The sequence below is a fragment of the Phyllostomus hastatus genome, unplaced genomic scaffold, assembly GCF_019186645.2.
Source record: "Phyllostomus hastatus isolate PE091 unplaced genomic scaffold, TTU_PhHast_1.1 phas_contig_312, whole genome shotgun sequence".
In the NCBI taxonomy this organism is placed as follows: domain Eukaryota; kingdom Metazoa; phylum Chordata; class Mammalia; order Chiroptera; family Phyllostomidae; genus Phyllostomus; species Phyllostomus hastatus.
In genome coordinates, this window is record NW_025333849.1 from 1916483 (window position 1) to 1943931 (window position 27449).

Sequence of the window (27449 nt, forward strand, 5' to 3'; positions counted from 1 at the left end):
ATAGCTATGCCCTGGTCCTTGATGATCTGCTTTGTTTTGTGCCAGTCTGCTCTGTGCTGGTCTGCTCCATTCTATTCTGGCATGACATCTTCAGTATTTCAGCTCAGCAAGGGATACACAGTCTTCAGTCTTCCATGGAAAGGGAAAGGACACTCTCAGAGCCAGAGAGAACCTGGCTTATTAGGGACAGCAGTCCCTGCCCCTGGTCCCTGATTGGCCTGTCCTCATGCAGATAAGGATTCCAAATCCTTGCAGTTTGATTGGCCCAAAAGACACTGTCCTTATTGGCCAGTAGAGCCATTTAGGTTGATCAGAGCACTCTGCAGCTCTATTTAGATGGGGGAAAACCTCAGTTCTATTGGTTGAAACAGGATTCCAGGAACTCCTTCATAAGGGCTGGCTCAGATGGCAGAAACACATTGTAGGCAGGTAGTTCAGTGAAGGCCTCTCTGTGAAGTGCAGTTTGCATGAAAGGCCCCTATGTGGAAATAGCTGCTAGACTCTGTTTTCATTTTTTTGTTTTGTCTTGTTTTTTCATTTGAGCCCAGTCAACAATCAGGAGCTCTCCTTAGTGTCTTTTTGTCAGAGTTCACAGTACCTACTGACTTTACTATAGAACTTCTACAACTCTTATATAAATTTGTAACTAAGCAATATCTTTTAATTCAGATATTTAGTGGATCTACTATTTTATATTAGTTTCCTTTTTATCTACTGTTCATTCTCAACAGTGCGTACCTTTGTGTGGCTGGGCATCTCTCAGCCACTGTGATCTAATGCAAAAAATCACACTAACTCACATGGTTGCTCAGAGGGTTTAGGAATGATGCTGTCTCTGAAGAACTTCCACTGAAATGAAAAACTTTTCTAATGATGTACATATTTATTTTATGTGAATCTTGGAAGAAAAAAGGTGTAATGAAAGCAGTTCAAAAAATATTCCTGCTATTTGAGAAGGGAGGAGTCACTGAGCAGCCAAATTTTCCCCTCTGTACCGCAGAGCTTTCTGTCTCCTGGGGGATCTCTGGCTCTGTGGCAGAGTCTACAGAACCTTCCCCCTACTCCTAAGGGATGTTCTACTTCCTCTAGAAAGCTGGACAGAAATCCCTGCCCAGGGGTCCATTAATATGGCTGAAACTGGCTGACAGCTTGGACTTAAAAGACTTCCCCAAACACAGAGTGGGATGAACACAGGATCCAGGTATCTGGCTTGTTTGGAAAGCATCTTCTGTTCTCCCCTGCTGCTCCCAGGCCATATCTTCTGAGCAGCAACCTCCACTTCCCTGGCTGCAGAGTAGAGAGACATATATAACCTGAGGCTGAGGACCAGCTGTAGTATCAGACCTTCTGGGTTCAAATTATAGCTGTAAGTCCTTGGTCACTCTCTGACCTCAATTGCCTTATCTATAAAATAAGGGTAATGATGGTCCCTGTTTTATCCTTGTGGGGTTGTTCAGAGGATTGACATACAGATAAAATGCTTAGCATCACTCCAGGTAAACCCTTAATAAATGGTAGCTATGGGTCTTTCAGTCTCTGCCATTCCTCTGTCTCTTGCTCTTCAGCAGTCAGCCATGCTGTCTTGGAACACCACTTTCCACCACTCTTGTGGGGCCTTCTGGTGGTGCTCCCCTCACAGCCTTCTTCTGAAGACCACTCTGCAAGACTGGCTGCACTTCCCTTCATCTCCTCACTGACTTTGCCTTCAGCTTCCATCACTCCATCAAAACAGTATTCTCAGGGAGGCCAGAAAGGGCCTGCCCAATTCAGTGCTTGTGTTTCCCTCCCAACATCCATGGCCCCTCAGCAGTGCGGGTCACAGCCAGGCCTGCCTTGTGTTCATCCATAGCATTGTCTCTGCATGTCTCCTGCCTCTTTCCGTCTGCGATGGCTCTTCCTCTTCTACCTGTTGGCACAGACCCAGACCCTCTTCTCCCCACGCACACCTCTCTCCCTCAGACCACTCATCCATTCTCTTGCCATTCTATACACATGACAGTTCCCTAATGTACAAGGTCTGTCCAGACAAAGTCCATCCATTGTTAATATAATGAGAATAGTTTGTGTGGCATCGATGTAATCTGGCAGCCAAAGAGAGTGGACTGAAATGTGCATTCATGAACGGTGACAGCGTCACTATACTAGTCAGTGAGGGTGGTAGACCCTATTGAGTGAGCATGTGTACTGTGTGGCTGTTCATTTTAAATGACTGAGCGAGTAGAGCAACAAATCTGCATCAAATTTTGCAATAAGCTTGAACATTCCTCCGCAGAAACTATTTGGATGATTCAGAAGGCTTTCATGGATGATGCAATTAGTGCAGTGCAAATAAAAGTGTGGCACAAATGCTTCAAAAATGGTTGAGAAGCTGTTGAAAGTGATCCACATTCTGGAAGGCCTGCAACAAGCAGAACATCTGAGAATGTTGAATGTGTACAGGCTGTAATAAACAAAGATCAGCAACTGACAGTATGAGAACTAGAAGCTGATCTGGGGATTTCAAAGACTGTTGGAGATTTTGGTGCAAGATCTTGGCATGAAACACGTTGTGGCAAAATTCATCCTGCAGCTTCTGCTACCAATCCAGAAGGAACATTGTGCTGCAGTTGCTAATGACTTGATTCAAACCACTACCAATGAACCAGATTTCTTCAAAAAGGTCATAACTGGAGATTAATCATGGGTCTACAGCTATGATCTGGAAACAAAGGCCCAGTCATCCCAATGGAAGTCACTTTGTTCTCCATACCCAAAGAAGGCCCGGCAAAGTCGCAGCAAGACCAAGACCACGTTAACTGTGTTTTTTTTTTTTATTGGGAAGGTGTTGTCCATCATGAGTACATCCCTCCAGGCCAAACAATTAATAAGGAGTACTACCTCAGTGTTCTTTGTCAGCTGAGAGATACAATACAATGAAAACGGCCACAGCTATGGGCAACTGGTGATTGGCAGCTTCATTACAACAACATGCCCTCTGATACATCACGTCTCATGCAGAGTTTTTTGGTGGAGCATCAAATCACCCAATTGACTCAATGCCCCTATGGCCCAGTTTTGGCACCCTGCAACTTCTGGCTTTTCCCAAAACTAAAATCACCTCTGAAGGGGAAGAGATTTCAGACTGTCAATGAGATTCAGGAAAACACGAAGGGGCAGCTGATGGCGATTTCAACAAAGGATTTTGCAGTGTTTTGAAGTGGAAGAGACGCTGGGAAAACTGTGTGAGGTCCCAAAGGGCCTACTTTGAAGGGGTTGGAGGTGTCATTGTCCTATGTACAAAGTTTCTTGTATCTTCTTCAATAAATGTCTCTCTTTTTCTTGGTACGCATGTGGCTGGATACTTTCTGGACAGGCCTCTTGTATCTTTAGGCCAGACCTCTCCCCGACTTGGATAGCTAAGAACCTGCTTCATACCTTTGTTGGATTGTGACTCAGATACGCTAAATACACACATCCCAAACTGAGCTTTTAGTTAATTCTTCACAAATCTTCCCTTCATTCCATCTAAGTAAAAGATGTGTCTGTTCACCTCCTATTCAAGAAACCTGGGATAGCCTTGATTCCTACCTCACCTGCACCACCTCTCATCAAATCCATTGCCAGTTTCTCTCGATATTACTGCTAAAATACATTGCAGGTACTCTTCACGCTTTCTCTGCTGCCACTGGTCCCTGCAGCAGCAGCTCCTGGTTTCCTAGAACCCACTCTAGTCCTTGCACTCAGTTCACTCTGCTTTGTTACACTCTCTTTTGCTCTCCTGTTCCCACCTTCTTTTTATTTTTTATTTTTATTATATTTTATTGATGATGCTATTACAGTTGTCCTGATTTTTACCCCTTTGCCTCCCTCCACCCAGCACCCCTCACTCCCTCAGGCAATCCCCACACCATTTTTCATGTCCATGGGTCATGTGTATAAGTTTTTTTGCTACTCCATTTCCTATACTGTACTTTACATCCCCATGGCTATTCTGTAACTACCTGTTTGTACTTCTTAATCCCCTCACCTCTCACCCATTCTCCCACACTCCCATCCCATCTGGCAATCATTAAAACATTCTCCATATCCATGATTTTTGTCTCTGTTCTTACCGTTTTCTTAGTTTGTTGTTTAGATTCAGTTGTTGATACGTATGTACTTATTGCTGTTTTACTGTCATAATTTTGATCTTTTTCTTAAATAGGCCTCTTTAACATTTCATATAATAATGGTTTGGCGACGATGAACTCCTTTTGTTTTTTCTTGTCTGGAAAGCTCTTTATCTGCCCTTCAATTCTAAATGATAGCCTTGCTGGGTAGAGCAGTCTTGGCTGTAGGTCCCTGCTTTGCATGACTTTGAATATTTCTTGCCAATCCCTCCTATGCTGTAAAGTTTCTTTTGAGAAATCAGCTGACAGTCTTATGTGAACTCCCCTGTAGGCAGCTAATTTCTTTTCTCTTGCTGCTTTTAAGATTCTCTCTTTATCTTTAACCTTTGACATTTTAATTATGACATGTCCTGGAATGAGCCTTTTTGCATCCATCTTGTTTGGGACTCCCTGTGTTTCCTGGACTTACATGTCTGTTTCCTTCACTAAATTAGGGAAGTTTTCTTTCATTATTTTTTCAAATAGATTTCCAACTCCTTGCTCTTTCTCTTCTCCTTCTGGCCCCACTATGATGCGAATGTTGGAATTCTTGAAGTTGCCCCAGAGTGGCTTATACTACCCTTGTTTTTTTGGATTCTTTTTTCTTCTTCTTGTTCTGATTGGTTGTTTTGTGTTTTGTTTTGTTTTTTTGCTTCCTTATGTTCCAAATCATTGATGTGGTTCTTGGCTTCATCCATTCCACTGTTGTTTCCCTGTAAGTTGTTTTTTATCTCAGTTAGTGTACCCTTCATTTCTGACTGGATCTTTTTCATGCTGTTCAGGTCCTCACTAAGTTCCTAGAGCATCCTTCTAACTATTGTTTTGAACTGTGCATCTGATAGATGGCTTATCTCCATTTTGTTTAGTTCTTTTTCTGGAGTTTTGTTCTGTTCTTTCCTATGGGCCGTTTCTTTGTCTCCTCTTTTTGACAGCCTCCCTGTGTTTGTTTCTATGTATTAGGTAGAGCTGCTATGATTCCGTGTCTTGGTGGCATGCCCTAATGTAGTAAGTGCCCTGTAGGGTTCAAAGGCACAGTCTCCCCTGTCACTGAATCTGGGTTCTAAAGGTGTGCCATTCTTGTGGACTGAGTACACCCTCCTCTTGTATGTATGCCTTGATTGCTGTTAGCAGGTCAGTGGGTGACACTTATCCAGCTTCAGGGACTGGTTGTGACCACTGCCCACCAGCCTCCACTCTTCATGGAGGATCAGCTATGCAGGGGCAGGATGGTAGTACCCCAGCGTAGTCTTTAGCTGTTTACAGTGTAGGCAGGCTCTGGAGTTTCCTGGGTGTTGCAGGCCAAGTTCTGTACCCTCCTGTGTTCTGCCTGGGGCCACCCTACATGAGCTATAAAGAAATCTCCAGATGGCTGCTCCTTGTGCTTAGGCTTGGAGTTTCCCAGGTGAAGCCAAGCTGTGAACCTAGGTTGGCTGGCTGCTAGTGCTGAGCCTCGGGCCATTGAGCAAGAGGTACAGGGTTGAGGGCTTACTGGGGCTGGTGTTGCTTATTTGAGAGGATTTAGGAAGATCTGAAGAATGAGTCAATACCAACCATTTGTATAGAAAACCCATTTTTAATAGCTTGGATGGGCCCATAAGTTGGGTGGGATGGAGCCTCAGGGGATCTCCAGGGCCAGGGCAAGGCAAACAGTGTTAGCCAGGTAGATAAAGTCTCAGATATGGCACCTGCCTGCCAGCTCTGTGGCACTGTGCAGGGAGGGCTCAGAAGAGGAACAATGGCCTCTGCCTACCTTTCTGTTTGGGAGAAATCTGTCCCCCAGTTCTCACCCTGAAAGCCAGGCACTTCCATTTCTCCTTGTATGCCACTGGTGCCTATCAAGCTGCTGCCCTGTTGATGGATCTCAGAGGGAGTGAGTGTGATTAAGTTAGTGTGTGGGTTCTTTAAAAGGAACTGCTTGGGACTCCAGAAGTTTCTCCATCAACTCAATCCCTGCTGGCTTTGCAGCTAGCAGTGTTACAGAACAAACAAGGCGGGGGGGGTGGGGGGGCTGGGACGATATACTATTACTGAAAGAAGCCCCCAGGTTTGTTATGTCCACCGCCAGAGGAAAGACATCTCTCAATGCCAGAGATTCGTGAAAAGGAAAGGAAATGTTTATTTAATGCTATACAGACTTAAAGTAGTGACCTAATGTCTTCATCAAAAATCCTAAAGTCCCTTTAAAACACCCACAAACAGCCCTGGCTGGCGTAGCTCAGTGGATTGAGCGCGTGCTGGGAACCAAAGTGTCCCAGGTTCGATTCCCAGCCAGGGCACATGCCTGGGTCGCAGGCCATAACCCCCAGCAACCACACATTGATGTTTCTCTCTCTCTCTCTCTCTCTGTCTCCCTCCCTTCCCTCTCTAAAAATAAGTAAATAAAATCTTTTTTTAAAAAAAAACACCCACAAACAGACACAGTCCTTCCTTCCTTCCCCCTTTGCCCAGTCCAGAGTACCGTATCTCAGGAAAGAAAATAGAAGTCCATGGCTCAGGCAGTCCTCTGGTTATTCCTATCTAGTACTCCGTCTTGACTGGGAGACCTCCCTGGGTTCCTGGCACCATCAGCTGTGTCACCGGGATCTCTACTAAAACCAGGTGGTGGTTCCCCCTTCTAAAGCTGCAGGGGTCCCTACTCTGGCAAAGGCATGTGGTCCTCTCTCCCAGGGCCACGGGAGTCCCCAATCTGCTAAAGCCGCATGGTTCTCTCCTCAATGGCTGCCGTGTCTGGGTTTAAATCCCCGAGCCAATCTTCTTCTGCAGCCCCATTTCCGACTCCTCCCACACTTGGCCACACTTGCCCTCAATCTGCTGTCTTCTCCAGCTTTTCTGGTTGCCATCATGGGTCTGGGCAGGTGTGACCCCATGTCATGGAGCCAATCTTCTCCAAGCTCCCACACAGGCACTGTAACTCGGGGGACCTGCCTCCCAGTCCCATCTTGGAGGGGAGGTCCCTTTCCATCCCCCTGGCCTTGAGCATGGCCATAGCTATTTAGCATATCTAAGTGACCAGCTAAAGGCTATAGGTATGTCAAATGACCTTGCCATGGATTAACTGCAAAGCTGTCCTGCATGTTCTTGCTCTGTGTGCCCTTTCCCCCAACTGACACCTGTGGGGGAAGGGGTGGAGACATCTTAAAATCTCCTGGACACCTTGAGTTCTGGACCCCATTTCAAATGCCTATTTGGGGTCACCCCTCTTGGCTGCACCCTGTAACAGCAGTTATGGGGACTTACCTTCCTGGCATTGGAACTCTGGGCTTGCTGGCCTGGTGTGGGGCTGGGACTTTAACTTCTCACTCCTGACGTATCCCTCCCAAATTTTTATCCATCACACTTGCATGTGGCAGCGTTTTTTGATCTCTGCCCCTCTACCTCTACGTTTGGATGGATGTGGTTTCTTTGATTACATAGTTGTCCAACTTCCATTCAGGTCGATCTGACAGTTCTGAATGATGGTTGTTCTTCGTTTAGATGTTATTTTGATGTGGTTGTGTGAGGAGGCGAGGTATGTTTACCTACACCTCCATCTTGACTGGGAGTTCCCCCAGAGTGATCTTTGAAATGTAAACTGCATCCTGGCACTTCTCTGCATCCTGGAACTTTGTTTAAAATCATTGGGCCAGAATAACCAGAGAATAAAATCCTAAAATCTTATCATGGCCTGTGGTACTGCCGAGCTATATCTCAGGTCACCTCACCTTTCCTCCTTGGGTCACCTTTCTCTTTTGCCCTTGCTCTTCCTTGACTCAGGGCTATCACAACTCCTGTTCCCTCTGTTAAAAATCTCTTCCCACTTCTTTTCACCTAGCTAATCCCCAACCACCTGATCTAAATTAGTTCCCTCCTCCCCCGTCCCCATTACTCTCTTTTACCTCAGCCTATCCTTTTCCTTCATTGCCTTTATCACAATTTGGTATGTGTATGTACATATGCACACCTCTCACTGGGCCCTGAACTGCTAATGGTACAGATTGTTTTGTTTTCGATTGTTTGGTCTGCACCTGGCACATTTAGTTCCACACAGGAAGTGCTTAGTCATCTTTGATTGAATGACCACCAGCTCCTTGCCATCCAGTATAATAGGGGAGGTGGCTTGGGAAAGGCAGCCCATAGATGATGCAATAGAGGATATCCATAGTGTGGCCCCAAAATATGCCAGGTGATATAGGGTTGGGGCATGGTGGCAACTCTTCTTTGCCAGGTGTGTGCAGGTAGGAGAAGGGGGTCCTGTAAGACTTCCCAGAAGAGTTGAAGCTCAAGGTGAGAATGTGAGATCAGAAAGAGGATCAGAGGAGGGACATCTCTCACTCTCTCCCTTTCTCCTGCCTTTCTGCTAACTTTTGTGACAGACCCTACAAAACTTCAGCTTCTTCTAGTCTTTCTTCAGAGTTAATCCAGGACAAGGTCTGCAGGAGTTATGCCGAGGGAGAAGAAAAAAAGAAGCCACTAGAAACTGCTACCCTGTGTCTCCTGTCTATTCACTTCCTGCCCTGTGCCCATTCCCTGGGCTTCTAGCTAGCTCCTGCAGAGGAATGGCCCAGAAGTGATGGTGAAGGGAAAGATAGATACTGAAGGAGTTGTTGTGTAATGGGGAACCTTCATGCCCCAGCTTTTGTTTTCCTTATTAAAAGCAGTAAACATTTTCTTGCAGAACATAGAAAGCACCCTGCTGCCTATGATGCCGCAAGCTTCAGAACACCTGGGCTGAAAGAAGACAGATAAGTCCCACCAGGCCAGATTAGGCCCAGTGGCTCAGCATTAGACAGAGGTCCCCCTCATGCTCCTTCCCAGAGGGGAAGTAGGACCCCTGATACACACAGGAGGAACCTCCAGATATCTTTTCCTATAGAAAATGAGCTACATAAAATGGTTGCAGTCTATACAGTCTCATGTTGTGGATCAACCAGGGATTAAAACAGACTATAACCACCAACTGTGAAATTGTTAGTAAAGAAAATTTTTTTAAATCCTCACCCAAGGATTTTATTGATTTTTTTTTAGAGAGAGAGGAAGGAAGAGAGAAAAAAAATATTGATGTGAGTGGGAAACATCGATTGGTTGCTGTGCCCCTCACCCCTGTATATGCCCCAACCCAGGATGGAACCCACAACCTTTTGGTACATAGGACGACACTTCAACCAATTGATCTACCCAGCCAAGACTAAAGAAAAGTATTTTTTAACTTTCAAGCAACAGATTTACAAATATGTTATTAAATATTGGATATTTACTATTGAAATACTGAGCATCAAGCACTGTGCTAATCACTTTACATGTGTTATTACTGCATATGATTATTCTGACAACACTGTGAGGGAAATGGGCCCACTTTAAAGATGAGTAAATTGAGGTTTAACAGTTAAGTAACTTTCCCAAGGTCATAGAGTTAGTAGGTGGTAGATCTTGGACTCAAACCCAGGTTCGATTCCACACACCATCATAATGCACTTCCAAGCATAACCGTTTCTTAAATTAGGACTGCATGTGCCTAGGTATTTCAAGACCTTTTTCCATCTCATCTTTTACCACTCTGTTTTCCATCACTATATATTTGTTTATTGTTTTGAAAGCATTTTTTTCTTTGAGCATTACTCTAATTTTTTTAGTTGAAGTGGAAGCATATTCACATTATTTTGCAAATAGATAGTTGGTCAGTATTCTTTGATATTACAAACATTAACTACTGCTGTGACCATGAGGAAGAGATTTACAAATTGGTTTTATTTTTGCATTTTCAACTCTCTTAGTCTTCTATTTTCTGTAACCCATTTCTTTTTAAAATTTTATTTCTACTGAAAGGAAGAAGATTTCTCTCCCCAAGTCAGCTATAGTCTGCCTCTGGCTACGACACCTTCCCAGCCTTGAAAAAGCAATGCTGCATCTTTTTGAAAAGCTAATCTTCAGTGAGAGAAATTTTCTGAGAAGGATCGAATGCTTTATGAAAGATTCATTGCTGGTATGTGCTGGTATGAGGAGAAAAGTCCTTAAAGGTGTTGGGTATCATTTCATTTGGTCTGAGCAAAGGAAAAAAATGTAAACAAAAGAGCTATTGAGACCTTTCAAGTACTGATGTATTTACATTTTACTTTAAAAATACCTAACAGTGCACTGCCAGGTGTGGATCAGTGGATTGATCGCTGGCCTGAGAACCAAAGGGTTGCCGGTTCAATTCCCAGTCTGGGCACATGCCTGGGTTGCAGGCCAGGTCCCCAGTGGGGGCACATGAGAGACAACCACACATTGATGTTTCTCTCCCTCTCTTTTTCCCTCCCTTCTCCTCTCCCTAAAAATAAATAAATAAAATCTTGTAAAAAATAAAAATACCTAATGTAGGGGGCTTTTCTGCATATTTACAGCATATGTCAAAAATGAGGAGAGACTCAAGATTTACTTGATTGTTGCACCTTATGTGGTATATTCATAAGAACTAATATTTGGTTAATAAACTTTTTTAAAAACAGTATTTCTTATTTCCACATGAAAAGTAAGTTTTAGAAAAATGAAAATTTTAAGAACCACAGGAAGAATCAATTAACAAAGAAAACATTCTAAAATAAACTTTTGGCTCTTCACTAGAGGAAAAATAAAATACTCAAGAGAAACAAAACAGAACCTCAAAAAAATGGCTAAAACAACTAAGAATTTTGTTAAGCTTTCTTTTGGTGTAAGCCTGCCTGCCTTGAAACCTAGCTCTGTACACTGGCTGCCTATCTCCCTTCTTCTCAGGACTTCTTAGGCCTGGTAAGTCAGGAGCTTATGGAGCAGGCTCCCCAGGCAGTTCTCAGAACCTGGCCAGTCTGGGTGTTTTCCCTCTGTGGGAGGCAGCTCTGGAATTTATGTGCATTTTTGTAAGAACAAGAATAAAAACCAGTGCTCCCTGAAGCAATAATTCAAAAACTACAAGAAAGTGCCATGCTCCCAGGGCATCTGTCTTACAGGAACTTCAGTGGCTCTCACATGCTTTCTCATTAACTTGGTAACCTGGGGGAGATACAGCACAGAGATTTCCTCCTTTTGCACAGATGGTTAAAATTAGTTTAGAGAGAGATGGTGAACAGTCAGATCTTAAGTTGGTGGCCAGGAAACTGGGCGGGAAAGCATGTTCATCCTTCCCACGAAGCTGAGATTTGGGAGGTGTGAAGCCCATGGAGTGTTCTGAAGTTTGCTGAATTTACACAACCCCCATCTCCCAGATAGCTTCTATTTGTTTAATTTGGTTGTAACTTCCTGTTTTCCCTTTCTCTTTCAAGTTGGGGGCTGCGTAAAGGAATCATAATCGAAACAGTTGCCTTCTTCCTCTCCCTGAGTCTCAGGGTTGATCCCAGTCCCTTCCCCAGCAGTGTACGTGTGACAGTCCAAGGCCACGCTTGCCTTTTCCCTTATGTCCTTGGCTCTTCTCTGCCTTCATATCTGGGTCCTCCCAAGTGACTGGCTTGTGATACAGTCATCAGTGGCCATGCTGCTTTCACCTGTAAGTTAAGTGGCACAAATTGAACCCAACTGATTTGAAAATTTATACTGTTTGATAGGGGAGAAAAAAGAAAGAAGGAAGGCAGACAGGTATAAAGGCTGAGAGAGCCCAAAGAAAGGTTTGTTTGTTTGTTTGTTTGTTTTTAAGAAAAATTACTGCTTGATCTCACCATTCAAAAGAGTTGCATATTAAGGTCAGAAATAAGAATGTGTCTCAGTGGATTAAATGCTGCCCTGCAAATCAAAGGGTCGCCAGTTCGATTCCTAGTTGGGGGCACGTGCCTGGGTTGCAGGCCAGGTCCCCACTAAGGGGGTGCGTGCAAGAGGCAACCACATGTTGATATTTCTCTCCGTTCCTTCCCCACTCTATAAAAGAAAATAAATAAAATATTTTTTTAAAAATTTAAAAAATAATTACAATAAACTTTTAAATAAACAAAGGCTTTAAGAAGTCCCTGGCATAGCATTCCAAGCATTACCTTTATTATCAGGGAAATTTCTGTATTTCTATATTAAATGAACGTGCTATAATTTAATTTTCTCTGTTCTTTTTTCATTGGCAAAATATAGTAATGAGCTAAGCTCCTTGCTTTCCGGTTCTTTATTAAATTTCTTTGTCTTCTCTCTATAGAAAAATTACAGCTCCATGGAGCTGATTTGGTTTGATTCTGTAACTTTTCACTGGTCCTGTGGTTCTTCTCTGAACCTTCTCCATGTCTCTTCTACCTGTATCCATGAAGCCTGAGCAACTCTGCAACTCTTCAGTAAGCACGGGATATTGCTATGAATGAGGGAGAGAAAAAGCAGGCACTCTCATTCAACGTTTGCATTGTATAACCTTCAGTCTGCAGTGTAGAGTTGGAAATAATCTTCCCTAGTCCAACAGCTTCGAAGTCAGTTGATGTACAGAAGCATTTATCAAGATCATGTGTGTAGAAGTTCAGAGCTTCCATTATGGTTAAAGGGAGATTCCAGAGGGTGTTATTTGGTTTAATTTATTGTGGCATTGGCAGGATGTGACCTTTCTGTGTCTTTCGATTCAAGGAGGTAATTACAGTACAGAGCCGGAAGTTCCTGATTGGCATGGGTTGCTCTCCTTGGGCATCACAGGCCTGCAGTGCCAGAAAAAACAAGCAGGCTGAAATAAGCCTGTGACTGAGCGATTAGAAGGGTAACCTGAAGCACTTGCTTCCTAATTGCATCATCTGATTTATTTATCACAGTACAGTATCTTGGTGCAGTGACAGGACCGTGCAGAAGTATCAGAGATCTGGAAGACTCAGATAGCATGGAAGTGCTGTGCTTTCCTCTAAAAGAAACTTGATGCCTATTACATAAGAGTTGAATTTTGAGTGTAATTACAGTGTGATGGTCTACGTAACTTGTATTTTATATGGAGCATTGTTAATTATGTTTCCATCTCTTGGGACTATCTGGAATTAGCCCTGGAAATTCTATAGTTACCAAGATGTTGCAAAAAAAAAAAAAGTGTAGTACAGGTTGCATGAAGGGAAATGATTTTCCCAAATGTTTTTTTGGTCTCAGGTACTAAGAGGCCTGACATTTTCCGTTAAGACTGAATAATAAGGCACTAATCTAATATCACCTGAATTCCATGTGAATGCATATTTATACACATATCTATATAACTTCTAAAATAAAAACAAACTTACGCCTGAGACTTAAACTCTTAGGCTTCTGTTGGCTGAACACCCCCTTCCCCACTTCCCAAATACAAGGCCACCTGCCACTTCAGTGACTTCTAAATAAGTCACAGTATTAAACTTAGAAAGCAAATGGTCTTATGTTTCCCATGATGGAACAGGCACTGCAAGACCATAATCCATAGCTTCAGACCTTACTTAAACTGATATTACCAAAAGCAGTGAACACCACTTGGTAATTATGCAGCTTTCTTGACTATTTGGTTTCCCAAGGCTGGCCCAGAACCAGAAGAATGTTATTTATGTTTTCCAGCTACAAGTCCGTTTGTGGAGCCCAAAAACCTGTTGTTTATATCCCACATCTGAATGAAAAGTGCTGGCTGGGTGGCAGTGGGGCACTGTGCTTGGCTGCCCTCCTACACACCAAGGCCGAGATGTGCCCTGGCTTCTACTCCCTCTCCTTGGCTCTTCTTTAGCAGACCTTACATGCCAGCTACCCCTCAAGCTGGGCTGAGAGGAGCAGCTCCTTCACCTTCACAGGACAGACTTGCCCACAAGAGAGCAGGGAGCAGAGGAAGGTGGAGAGGGGCAAATGAGGCAGGGTTGATTTTGTTGTTTATTCAGATTTTCAATTTAAAAAATACTCTTAGTATTCTCTCCTACTCGAACATCTTAATAGCTCAATTAAAATTCATTCTTTATCATGTCAAGTATGGCTCAATAAAACTGGGGAGAAAAATTATTTCTTTGTCTAATAAGACCTTAAGAATAAAACAAAAAACATGCAGGTACCTCCATGTCCCCCTCAATCTAATATGAGATAGGATGCTTTCTTGTCCTCATTCTCCAGAGCGCAGTCATAGTCACTTCAAAAAGAAAAAGAAATTTCCTTTACACAAAATTCCAAACATAATTCTCCTTAAATAAAAGATTACATTGAAGAATTGTTTCCACATCCTGGGTTGTGTCAGTTTTCTGTGTTTGAATAATTCTTACCAATGTTCTTGGGTTTGCTTTTCCTGCTTTTTTATTAGCAGTCTTTTAAGCATTTCTTTTTTGAGTTCTTTAATGTGATTAATGTAATTTAAGAAATGCTGAAGTAGATAATTTAGCAGTGGTCAAATAGGGAAGTGGCATTGGCACTTTATGCTTCTGGCTAAAAGGTAAACAATCTGCATCTCGGACAGTAGTTGCACTTCCCAGTGTGTACCTCAGGGGGGCACCAGATCCCCCAGCACTGTTTCCTTAGAGAAAAAGGCCCAGATTGTAAGTTCCATTTACACTGTTGGGGATGGACAGCTTTTCAACCAGTCAGAGATGAAGGGAGAGGAAAAAAAAATTAGAAAATGAATAATAAAAACAGGGCAGTGGTCGACCTGGGAGGTCATTGTCACTGAGAGGCTGAGCTGAGAAGTGGTGGGGGGGCCTAGGAGCTTTCTTTCTGCTCAGGCTGCGCAAGCTAACTGAGGCAGGCCAATCAATGGGCCAGGCTGGAAAGAAGAGCTTCAGATACAAGGGGCTTCTCTGAGCATCCAGAACCAGCATCCCTGTGTCTTAACACTGAGAGAGTTCAGGTAAAGTTAAAACACAAAAGTACATTTGGTACTTGTTATGTTTTTTTAAGCCTAGAAATGGCAGATTTATCACTAATTAAACAATATTTGTATTATTGAGTGCTAAAAAAAGTTGCTTTTAGTATAAACAACATCTGGTAAAGATTATAAAGAAAGAATATTTTTTCATCTCAAATTTATTGAAAGAAACTTGAATGTTTTGAAACAAAATAGATCCTAAAATGTAAAAGGGATATTTATAGCCTTATGTTTAGTATTTTCAAAGTAGGAAAGAAAAAAATCATATAATAAAAAGAAATATATATATAAAGCTGTCTTATTTTACATGATAGATGTGAAGGTTTTGTTGAAGTAGATTTTTTTAAAACCAAATTGTTTTTGGTTTTATAGTCAATAAAGAGGTTGACTGTTAAAATGAATGTTCTGAAGAATACTTTTTGAAGAAGAAATTTATGTTTTGATGAATGTAGTAGTAACCCTGTTATTTATGTACATATGTTAACTCAAGGACCTCTTACAAGTGTGAAAGAATCAGCTACATAGGGACAGGATTCCTAGTTGGTGGGTAATGTGGAGGGAAAGCTTCTAATCAGCCATTTCTTTAGAGAAAAGACCATTCTTGAGTAAAATATTTAAACTACATTAAAATAGATTATGTAAGAGAATCTTTCCCAGTCTTCCTCAACTTCCGATTCTTATCTCTCATCTACTATTTCTCTCTTTATTGCTAAGGGAAAGTATCTATGAAAGGTGATAAATGGAAAGACTTTAGAATTTTTTTGTGTGTTTCTTTACTACCTTTAAATTTTTTTATAAGAGGTATTCAGTTTTGTACTTACCTCAAACCATAGTATCATTTCCCTCTCTGATTTGTAGTTTCTCTTTCTTCCCCTCCCCCCACCCATCCCTATACTCTCTCCCTCTTACATGCACACATACAGAAATTATTATTCAGAAATAATAGAAGGCAAGATTTCTTCCTGAGAAATCTGTTCTTTTGTGTTCTCAGGCCTCTTTTAAGTGGCAAGTGGCTTGTATTAATAATTGATGAATCAGAATGAAAATGACAAAGTAGACACTGAGGGCAGAGAGCGAACATTGATGTTATTTGTAAAACTCACGGTACAGAGTGACAAGCTGGCTTCTCTCTCACTTCTCCCCACAATGCAGTCCTGGAGAACATGGCCACTGTACATTTCTTCTCGGCTGAGTTAGTCTTTCCTTGTTTTGTTGAGGTACGAGAATGAGCTGACCTAGACACAGAGAAGATAAACAATGCCATTCTGGGTAGCTGTGAGAGATGGGAAGGGGATATACATCCAGCAGAACAATCTGGTCCATAAGAAGAGGAAGCCAGAGTCCAGAGCTCTTTATCATTATTGTCCATTCATCCTCCGACATTTAATGAAAGAAATGCAGGTGGTGTCAGGAGCTGGAAGAAAGACAAAGTTCATGTTACTGATTGCCTTCTGGTGACGTAGTTTCTCTAGACTTGAAATAATCAGTACATGGAAATTATTAGACCACATGGAGAAGAGAGAAGAGAAAAGCTTGAGAAGGAAGAGAAAACAGATTTTGGTAGGATGGAGAAAATCAAACAAACAGATGGACTCCAAGAAAGGTTTTCTTTCTTTCCTCATTTTAATAGGAAAGGTAATTGCCTGGGTTGTGGGGCTTCAGAGCTAGGGTTTGTAGCTGTGGGCTGCAGAGTGGCTTGTGGTATATACTGTAGGGTCCCATATTACAAGTCAAACAGGAAACAGGTTAAAATGTTTGCCTCTTCCCTCAAAAGGATGCTGTAAAAAGGGGGAAAGTTATGGCTTCTAAAGAACCATGAATTAAGACTTTAATTCTATTTGAAGGATTCCCTTGATAAGAAAAGCAGTTTAAGTTTGCTTTTGTGATTTGATATCACTGGGACATATGCCTGGCCTGTGAGCATACTGAGCTTCATGAGGTGACTCAATGACCCTGAAATTATGTGTTCGGAAAGTGTGAAGAGTCTCATTTTAACAACTATCAGTAAAGGCCACGGATGAGAAAAAGCTGTTCACAGCTCTGGCATGGCAAGGGAGATATTTTAAAATAAAAATTTCTGCCATTGCTGTTTCAACACGGTTTTCCTGCCTCCTCGTATCGTATCTGTTTTTAAAGCTAAACAAGTTGTGGAAGCAGGTTGACAGCAACCAAGGGTCTGAAATATATGGACAGAAAGAAATTGAAGAAGTGAGTGCATTGGTGTGGAGAGAGCAGTCAGATTCCACAGAGTCTGGAGAAATTTAAAACATTGGATTAAGATGTTTTGCTAGAAACCATTGCATAAAGGAAAAGCAGTCCAAGCTCTAATCTTTTAGCAAACTGAATCAGATTTTTTTTTTTTTTGCTTCTCCCTTTGATTTCCATGGTAGCCATATTCTACACATTGGACCATCCTTTTCTTTACCATTTGTAAATCTCCGTAATTTGTATTGAATGATTTTCTACTAGCATCAAATTTACAGAGTGGTTCTAGAGTAGTTAGACCATTTAGAACAAAAGGAATGGTCCTGTCATCATTTAGTCTTGGTTTTCTACCAGTACGTTTTCAGGCTCTCTGTCTCCCTGTGGGCATGTACGTGGTCGTGTTGCTTGGTCTTATAAACACTCTTAGGAGAGTGTTTACTCAGGAGGCATGTTGTCTATGTATGAAACTGGCAGATTTGACGAATCACTTTTCTTCCAGACATGCTGTTTGCTTTTCACTTCTTGTTTGATTTTTTCGTAAGTCACAAATCTCTTCAAATAATTAATAGGAGATCACCCTATCATTTTAACAAGTGGTGATGTCCTTGCCCAGGGCCCTCTATGACAGCCTGTAGTGGCAGAGTGTGAACACTAGATGGCACACATTCAATGTTACAACCCAAAACACCAGTGCCGAACCAACAGTGGAAAACAAAGCCTGTGGATATAAGCACCATTCTTTCCTCAGGTGGTTCAGAAACCGTGAGACACAAAGTATATCCTTTATTCTTTTTTTCTTTTTTTTTTCAATTGGGAGAGAGGGTATGAAAAAGTATTTTCCAAAGCTAGTCATACCAAGCATGATATGACTCAAAGAAATTCCCTATAGAGCCTCATCCACTAACACTTGGATGCTACTATAAAACATCCGATTTAGGACACAGATGGCATATTCATTTGGCTTAATCCCATGCTTTGAGCTCTGGTCAAAAGGATATGGAACCTGGTCAGGCCCACTAAAGCCCCACCCAGGCCACAGTAGATCGGCTTCTGCAGATTTAAACCATCGAAACCCATCACAAAGATATTTGTGAACTAAATTAGATCACTTTCATCATTCAAGGTGATGGTATCTTGATTTTTTTATTAACCATCTTTTCATACTAGATAATTTAAACTGCTAAATTCATGATGCACTCAGATGCAATACTATTTAGTCCAATGTGGAAGTGGTCACTGCTTTCCTAAATATTAAATTATTATGTATTCATCACCTAATAGGAAGGAAAAGATAGCTGGCCCAGATCTGACCTTAAGATACTTCTAGGCCATGTGAGGAGGTCAAAAGCAATAAAACTAGCAACACAGGCAGGCTCTGTGTTTCATGGCTGCATGCCGTTAGAAAGCATTTTAAATTATTCTGTGATACTTGTTGACTGTCTTTTTTCTGGATCATATGGGCTTATTGTAGAAAATGTGGAACGTACATGAATATATAGAGGAAATAAAGTTTGCCCATAGTCTCCTTGCCCCAGGAGAATGAATCACTGTATGCATTTGTATGCAAGGCTTTTTCCATTTTTTCTAACTCCAAGGATTGTGTTAATTTTCTTTTTTTTTAAATTATATTTTATTGATTTATGCTTGTCCTAATTTTTCCCCCTTTGCCCCCTCCACCCAGTACATCCCACTCCCTCAGGCAATCCCCACACCATAGTTCATGTCCATGGGTCATGTGTATGAGTTCTTTGGCTGCTCTATTTTCTATACTGTGCTTTACATTCCCATGGCCATTCGGTAACTGCCTGTTTGTACTTCTTAATCCCCTCACCTCCTCACCCATTCCCCCACACTTCCCTCCCATCTGGCAACCATCAAAATGCTTTCAGTATCCATGATTCTGTCTCTCTTCTTCTTAATTGCTTAGTTTGTTTTGTAGATTCAATTGTTGAAAGATATGGGAGGGGTTTTTTTGCCTTTTTATTGTTCATAGTTTTGATCTTCTACTTTTTCTTAAGTTCTTTTTTTTTTTAAAAGACTTCATTTATTTATTTTTTAGAGAGAGAGGAAGGGAAAGAGAAAGAGAGGGAGAGAGACATCAATGTGTGGTTGCCCCTCGTGTTCCCGCAACTGGGGACCATGGCCTGCAACCCAGGCATGTGCCCTGACTGAAATCGAACCGGTGAACCTCTTTGGTTCGCAGCCTGTGCTCAGTCCACTGAGCTACACCAAGCAGGGCTTAAGTAAGTCCCTTTAACATTTTATATAATAATGGCTTGGTGATGATGAACTGCTTAGTTCTTTCTTGTTTGGGAAGCCCTTTATCTGTCCTTTGATTCTAAATGATAGCCTTGCTGGGCACAGCAATCTTGGCTGTAGGTCCCTGTTTCTCATGACTTAAAGTCATGAAAATATATTTCTTGACAGTCCCTCCTAGCCTGTAAAGTTTCTCTTGAAAAATCAGCTGACAGTCTTATGGGAAATCCCCTATAGGTAACTAACTTTTCTCTTGCTGCTTATAAGATTCTCTCTTTAACTTTTGGCATTTTAATTGTGATGTGTCTTAAAATGGGCCTCTTTGGGTCCAACTTGGGTGGGACTCTGTGCTTCCTGGACTTGTATGTCTATTTCCTTCACCAAATTAGGGAAGTTTTCTCTCATTTTTTTCAAATAGATTTTCTTTTTTTTATAGCTGATATTTCTTTTTTATTTTTATTTTTTAATATATTTTATTGATTATGCTATTACAGTTGTCCCATTTTCCCCCCTTCACTCCCCTCCACCCTGTACACCCTCTCCTACCCATATCACCCCATTTAGTCATGTCCATGTGTCATACTTATAAGTTCTTTAGCTTCTACATTTCCCATACTATTCTTACCCTCCCCCTATCTATTTCCAACCTACAATCTATGTTACTTATTCTCTGTACCTTTTCCCCCTCCCCTCTCTCCTCCTCCCACTCCCCTGTTGCTAACCCTCCATGTGATCTCCATTTCTGTAGTTCTGCTCTTGTTCTAGTTGTTTGCTTAGCTTCTTTTGGTTTTGCTTTAGGTGTGGTTGTTAATAATTGTGAGTTTGCTGTCCTTTTACTGTACGTGTTTTTTCTGTATCTTCTTTTCTTAGATAAGTCTCTTTAACATTTCATAAAATAGATGAACTCCTTTAACTTGACCTTATCTGAGAAGCACTTTATCTGCCCTTCCATTCTAAATGAAAGCTTTGCTGGATAGAGTAATCTGGGATGTAGATCATTGCCTTTCATGACTTGGAATACTTCTTTCTAGCCCCTTCTTGCCTGTAAGGTCTCTTTGGAGAAATCAGCTGACAGTCTGATGGGAACTTCTTTGTAGGTTACTGTCCCCTTATCTCTTGCTGCTTCTAGGATTCTCTCCTTCATTTTTACCTTGGCTAATGTAATTATGATGTGCCTTGGTGTGTTTCTTCTTGGGTCCAACTTCTTTGGGGCTCTCTGAACTTCCTAGATTTCCTGGAAGTCTATTTCCTTTGCCAGAGTGGGGAAGTTCTCCTTTATTATTTGTTCATATACGTGTTCAATCTGTTGCTTTTTCCTCTTCCCCTTCTGGTACCCCTATAATTCTGATGGTGGGATGTTTAAAGATGTCCTGGAGGTTCCTAAGCTTCTCGTTTTTTTGAATTCTTATTTCTCCATTCTTTCCTGTTTGGTTGTTTTTTTCTTCCTTTTGGTCCACTCCATTGATTTGAGTCCCCATTTCCTTCCCATCACTATTGGCTCTCCATGCATCTTCCTTCATCTCTTTTATGGTGACCTGCATTTTTTCATCTAATTTGCTCCCAAAATCAACCAGTTCTGTGAGCATTCCTGATCACCAGTGTTTTGAACTGTGCATCTGATATGTTGGCTATCTCTTGGTCGCTCAAAAGGATGAGTCCTGGGGCATTGATATGTTCTTCTGTTTGAGACATGTCCCCCCCCCCTCTCTCTCTCTCTCTCTCTCTCTCTCTCTCTCTGTCTCTCTCTTTTTTTGGTCTGGTCGCTCCTGTTACGGTGAGGGGCAGAGAGCCTTAGGTGTTCACCAGGGCTGGGCACCCCAGTTGCTAGATTGTGACGTTGTAAGTGTGGGCAGGGGCAAGGGTACTAGGGAACAATGGTGGTAGCTCCATTCTCCTGGGACCTCAGTCCCTTCTCTGGGATCCTGGGTTGCGCGCTCTGCCCTGGTCCACAATCGCTGCCTCACTGGGTATGCCAGCTGCCGCTTGCGAGCTCAGGGTCCACCTGCTGCGATCTTGAGCGCCCCAGATGCCTTACGCGCTCCTGGTTGTCTTATGCACCCACTGCTCTCTGCTTTCTGCGCTGCCATCCGTGCTGTGACCCGCAGCCGGCTGCTCCTCTCCGCCCCTCCTACCAGTCTGGATGAATGGGTCTACTTCAACTTCTTGGCTGTCCAACTTCCATTCAAATAAATTCTCTGTCAGTTCTGGGTGTTTAGAGGCAGAATACTGCCTCTAAATTGTTGTTCTAATCTTGGTTGTGCATGGAGGTACAGTGCGTCCACCTATGCCTCCATCTTGCCGGAAGTCCCCATTTTTTTCAAATAGATTTTCAATTTCTTGTTCTTTCTCTTCTCCTTCTGGCACCTCTACGATATGAATATTGGAACATATGAAGTTGTGCCAGAGCCTCCTTATACTTTTCCTCATTTTTTTGGATTCTTTTTTCTTCTTGTTCTGGGTGGTTGGTTGCTTTTTGCTTCCTTATGTTCCATATCATTGATTTGATTATTGGTTTCATCCACTCTACTATTGTTTCCCTGTAAATTGTTCTTTATTTTAATTAGTGAATTCTTCATTTGTGACTGGGTATTTCTTATGCTGTTGAGATCCTTACCAGGTTCCTTGAGCATCCTTATAACCAGTACTTTGAACTCTGCATCTGATACATTGCTTATTTCCATTTCATTTAGCTCTTTTTCTGAAGTTTTGATCTGTTCTTTCATTTGGGCCATGTCTCTTTGTTTTTCTTTTCTTTTCTTTTCTTTTTTTTTTTTTGGTCAGCTTTCCTGTGTGTGTTTCTATGTGTTAGGTAGAGCTGCTATGACTTCCTGTCTTGGTAGCATGGCCTAATGTAGTGGGTATCCTGTAGGGTCTAGTGGGACACCCTCCTTTTATAGTTGAGCTTTGATTGCTGTTGGCAGGTTAATGGCAGTGATTTACCCAGGCCAGTCAGCTGCAAGGACTGTCTGTCCACTGACCACCAACGTCTGGGCTCTGGAATCCACTGAGTCTGCCCCTTGAGCATGTCACTTGTCCAGGTGATTGTGTGGTTGTGCTCCAATGTGGTCTCTAGCTGTCCACTGGCTGTGCAGGCTGTGGGGTTTCCCAAGTGGTGCAGGCCAAGGTCGTGTTCTGTCTGGGGCCATGTGGAAGAAGTTATGAAACAATTTGCATTTGGCTGCTACTTGTGCTGGGCTTAGAGGTACCATAGCAAGTCCATGCTGTGAACGTAGGCTGGTTACATGAAACCAAGGACTGAAGGTGGATTTAGCAGTAAGTTAAGAATAGAGTGCTTAACTGAATAAGGCCATGAAGCACGCACACACCGCCCGTCACCGGTGTCTGTCTAAGGAAAATAAATTCCTTAAAGTGATAGCGTTCAATTAATAAGAGTCGGAGAAAGTGTGCGAGGGAGGCTTTAGTTTTGTGGCGGGGCCAGGCCTGGGGCCACTTAGCAAGAGTATGGGGTCTAGGGGCTCACTAAGACTGGCTGTTACTTGTTTGAGAGGATTTAGGAAAGTCTGAAGCATGAGCCAAGACCAGCCATTCATATGGAAAAGCCACTGTTAATAACTTGAGTGGGCACATAATTGGGTGGGATGGAGACTCGGAATCACCAGTGTGGAACAAACAGTGTTAGGCAGGTTGATGGAGTCTCAGATATGGCACTGGCCTGCTGATTTGTGGTTCTGTGTGGGGAGGGCTTAGAAAAGGAATGATGGCCTCTGCCCACAGTTCTGTCTGGGAGAAAGCTGTCCCCCAGCTCTCCCCCTGATGCCACTCAGTTGCCATATGCCTTTCAAGCTCCTACCTTGGTGCTGGAGCTCAGAGGTAGTGAGTCTGAGTAAGTCTGTATGTGGTCCATTTAAAAGGAACTGCTCAGGAAATCAGCAGTTTCTTCTACTGAGCCAATCCCTGCTAGTTTTTGCAGCCAGAAGTTATTGGGACTTATCTTCCTGGCATTGGAACCTTGGGCTGGGGACCCTGGTTTTGGGCTGGCACCCCGGTTTTGGGCTGGCACCCCTTGCTCCTGAGGTATCCCTCCCATTTTTTATTTACTACACATGGATGTGGGACCAGCCCATTCCACGTCTCCACATTTCTGCATCTGAGCCCATTGTACCAGTCTGGATGGATGTGGTTTCTTTAATTCCATAGTTGTTGGACTTCTAATCAACTCTATTTCTGACAATTGTGATTGATGATTGTTCTGTACTTTAGTTGTAATTTTGATATGGTTGTGTGAGAAGGTGAGCCATATTTACCTATGCCTCCATCTTGACTGGAAGTTTTATTCAGCCTTTTTACTGAAGGAAATGGCAATTTGTTAGTCCATTAACTATTTAATACACCTGGGGGAAGTTGCTTGCCATAGGTAATGACAGATAAAATAGTAGGATGTGAAATGGCCCTTCCATCTGGCCCCAACTGAATGCAGGGTGCTGAAACTGATGTCCATGATCCAAATGTGAGGTTTCACATGGAGCACAGGAAAGCTCTCTCAGTTGGGAGGCTGGATGTACAAGATCAAGGCATCGGCAGTTTGGGTATCTAGCAAGAAACCTCCTCCTGGTTTGTAAACAGCTGTCTTCTCACAGTTTCACACAAGTCAGAAAGCTAGGTTCATTTTATAGCCACCAGCAGTTCTAGACAACTCATTTGCCTGTTAATAGCAAGTTTTTACTGATGAAATGCTTCTGATATTTTACTTTCTCATGGTCTTTTCCTTTACAGCCTGAAGCAGCCTGTCACCCTGCCATATTCAGAATAGTTGATGAAATGTTCAGGTAAATGTTGTGCTATTTCTGCATATAATTGATTTTAAAATGCCCAATTTCCAAGTATAAATAAAAAATTCTGTGGTAGTCTCTGGCTGTATCATGGGCAAATTAGTTTCTGATTCCATCTGACTCCTCTGAGCTTTTTGGTGAAGCCCAAATGTCCATGTATATTTAAAAGCCAATGCTTAAGAATTTAAATAATTTTATTTTTTAACCTTTTAAAATTCTAATAATAATGGTACAAAAGAGTTGAATTAGATTTTTAATCATTAAATGGTTACGTGGGCTTTTTCTCAGTTCAAAACAAAGTGTAGCAGTGTACTCCCTTCACCACATGAGGGCTGACCAATCTTTTAAAAGGGTTTTTAAAGCTAAGGAAAAAATGGGAAAAAGAAATAAATAATTCTATCTTAACAGACCTCTTCTGAAAGGTAAAATCAGCTATGCAAGTTATCTTACAACACATTGATTTTTATTTTGCAAATTGAGCACTTCTTGGGAAACACATTGGATTTACAAGTGCTCAGAGATGAGACTACTGGGCACCAGTTTAGGTAATGGCTGACCAGTATTGGGAGACTTGACCCCTGCTTAGGAGCTTGTCACCAGGAGAGGGTTTGCAGTCTCTTCAAGGCTGCTAGCATGGCCAGGATGTCTGCCCTTTCTGTCTCACTCCACCTCGCAGTCAGTGGTAGGGGCTTCAGAGCAGCGGCAGACACTAGGGAAAGAAATTTTTACAACAGTAAATCACCTAGCACTTGGGTTGGTCTTGAAACATACCTTATTTCTGTAAGGATAGAAATAAGAAACCAATGCCATTTTGAGTTTAAAGCTAGCAAGGTTTGAACTGCTTTTTTGTTTAAACTTAAAAAAAATTAATTGGATGAAAATGCATGGACAATAACCAGCTACATGGAGATTCTTCCACCACTTTGGTGGGTAGATTTGACCAAGCCATTTCCCCTCCTTGAGCAGCTCTTTCTCCACGTGAAAAAACAAAAGATCCATTGCTGTTGCATGTCTGGGCATATCGTGTATAAATAAATATTTGTGGAGCATTCAGGCCTATGTGGAAAGTATCTGCAGTGCTTAATAATTTCAAATCCAAGGAAGGGAGTGCTGCACGTTACCATTTCAGTCTTTAGAAAGGAGTGGCAGAGTTCTTCTGCTTTACAGAGGGACTGACATCTGAAGCTTATGACACAAAAAGAATGTTTCCACTCTTCTCTTGTACAATTCAGGTTCATATGTTTACTAAATCAGTCACTAAATGTCTTGTGCTCTGGCCTTGCATTGCTCAGGTATGCACTCCTGGGAACTGATGGAGCCCCAGAAGTACTAGCCACCATTCAAATATTTACATTGTGCTTTGTAGAAGCTCTGAAAAAAGAAAACAACCAGGTTTGTTATATTGCATATATTACTCATTTTTCCAAAGAAAAGAAAGACTGCTCAGAGTATTTGGCTAATCGTTGGAAAGGAGCACTTAATTTTCAGTGATTTTGATAGACTGTTTTGCTCACAAAGAAAGTTTCCAAATGCATGCTCCAGCAAAGGTAACACTATTTTAATTCAAATAGTTTCTGTCTGTCCTGTGCCCTGGTACTCAGAAGCATTTATCTGCCGTTGTGTCAGAGAACTCTGTCATGCCAGCCCTGAAAGATGAATTTCCAAGCCCTGTGTGTATGCTGTCTGCCAAGTGGGACCACCGTCCCAGACCAGCAACAGGCATCCTGGAGTCCATGCAGCATGTGCTGAGAAGGAAATGCCTCTTATAACAAAGCAATACTGGACATTCTTAATTATTAGAGTTTTCTTTCCTTTGAGAAACTCAAATGTGAATTGCATTCTTCCAGGAGAGAGGTAGTGAGAATAAGGAAAGATTTGAATAACTGTCGAAGGGGAGCTGAAAATGGTAGGGACCAAGAGGTGCTAGTTGGACACAGTGAGCAGGAAGCCAGGCTCAGGGCCTGCAGGAAGACCTGCACTACAGGGCTCCCTCAGCTGGGGCCAGGCGACAGCAGGCAAGGACCACTGACCGGTTAGAGTGACCCTGTGGAACAACAACCTTTTCTACCAGAGAGCTCTTGCCTTTGGGCATTTGAACTAGCCCAAACGTTTGTGAGTTGCTTGCCTGTTTAAGGGCCTGAGTCCACTGAAGCTTCCTAGGAGGTATGGCATGGTCCCTCATGATGCTCTCAACAGTGTGACTAAGGAGAATAGTGCTGTGATGCTCAGCTCTGCTGAAATCCCACACACCTCTACCCCAAAGACTGCTGAGGTTTTATCATTGCTGTTTAAGACAGTAATAAATATTTATGATGTATTTTTTCCATCCTCTCTTTCCCTGGGGAAGTTAGCTAAACTGTAGCAAACAGTGTTATCAATGATACCCTCCTGGAATTCAGGAGGAGAATTCTGCCGAAAGGCGCTGACTGTCTGGCCCTCATTCTTATTTTGCAGCATAACTATAACTACCTTCTGTTCTCCTTTATACGTTCTTTGTATTCCCAATTAGATGGCCTTTTAGAAAGTCTCTCCCTTGACCTGTAACACATACCTAGGTTGGGGTGGAAGACACTAGTGAAAGAAGTGCTGCTCCTCAGTGTTAGCTTGAGTCTGTTTTTCTTACCAGCTTTGCTCCTCCAGAGTGTTGGCCTTGGGCACTACAGATTTGGACTTGATTTGAAGTTGCTTTTAATTAATTAATTTAGTTTTATTTTTTATTGAGGTGTAATTGACATATTCTGTTAGTTTCAGGTGTACAACATAATGATTGAATATTTGTATATTGTGATACGATCTTCACAACAAGTCTAGTTAACATCTGTCACCAACCAGTTACGAATTATTTTCCTGTGATGAGAACTTTTAATATCTACAGTCTTAGCAATTTTCAAATATGCAATACAGTATTAGAAACTTTATTTGATTATATCTGTACATTACACCCCCATGAACTATATATTTTATAGCTGAAGTTTGTGCCTTTTGACTGACTACCTTGACTGATTTCACCCACCTCTATCAACCACCAATGTGGTCTCTGTGTCTGAGTTTGGACTTCCTCCCTCCCTCCCTTCCTTTTTTTCTTTCTTTCCTAAAATTGCACATATAATTGAGATCATACAGTGTTTGTCTTTCTCTGTCTGACTTATTTCACTTAGCATAATGCCCTTGAGGTTCATCCATATTGTCCCAAATGTCAAGATATCATTTTTATATGGCTGAGTAATATTCTATTGTGTATACACACAGCACCTTTTATCCACTCATCCATTTGATGGACACTTAGGTTATTTCCATGTATTAGGTATTCCAAATAATGCTGCAGTGAACATGAGGATGCAT

At 42.1% G+C, this 27449-nt stretch overlaps 1 protein-coding gene across 3 annotated transcripts in view; it reads left to right on the forward strand.

Moving 5' to 3' along the window:
- FANCC (FA complementation group C) overlaps nt 1-27449 on the forward strand; it is a 306859-nt gene that overhangs the window by 249128 nt on the left and 30282 nt on the right. For all 3 annotated transcript variants that reach the window (XM_045839834.1, XM_045839833.1, XM_045839835.1), the window contains 3 exons: nt 9930-10086; nt 24052-24104; nt 25400-25499. In XM_045839834.1, coding sequence (XP_045695790.1) covers nt 9930-10086; nt 24052-24104; nt 25400-25499 — 310 coding nt within the window. The remainder of the gene's footprint in view (nt 1-9929; nt 10087-24051; nt 24105-25399; nt 25500-27449) is intronic.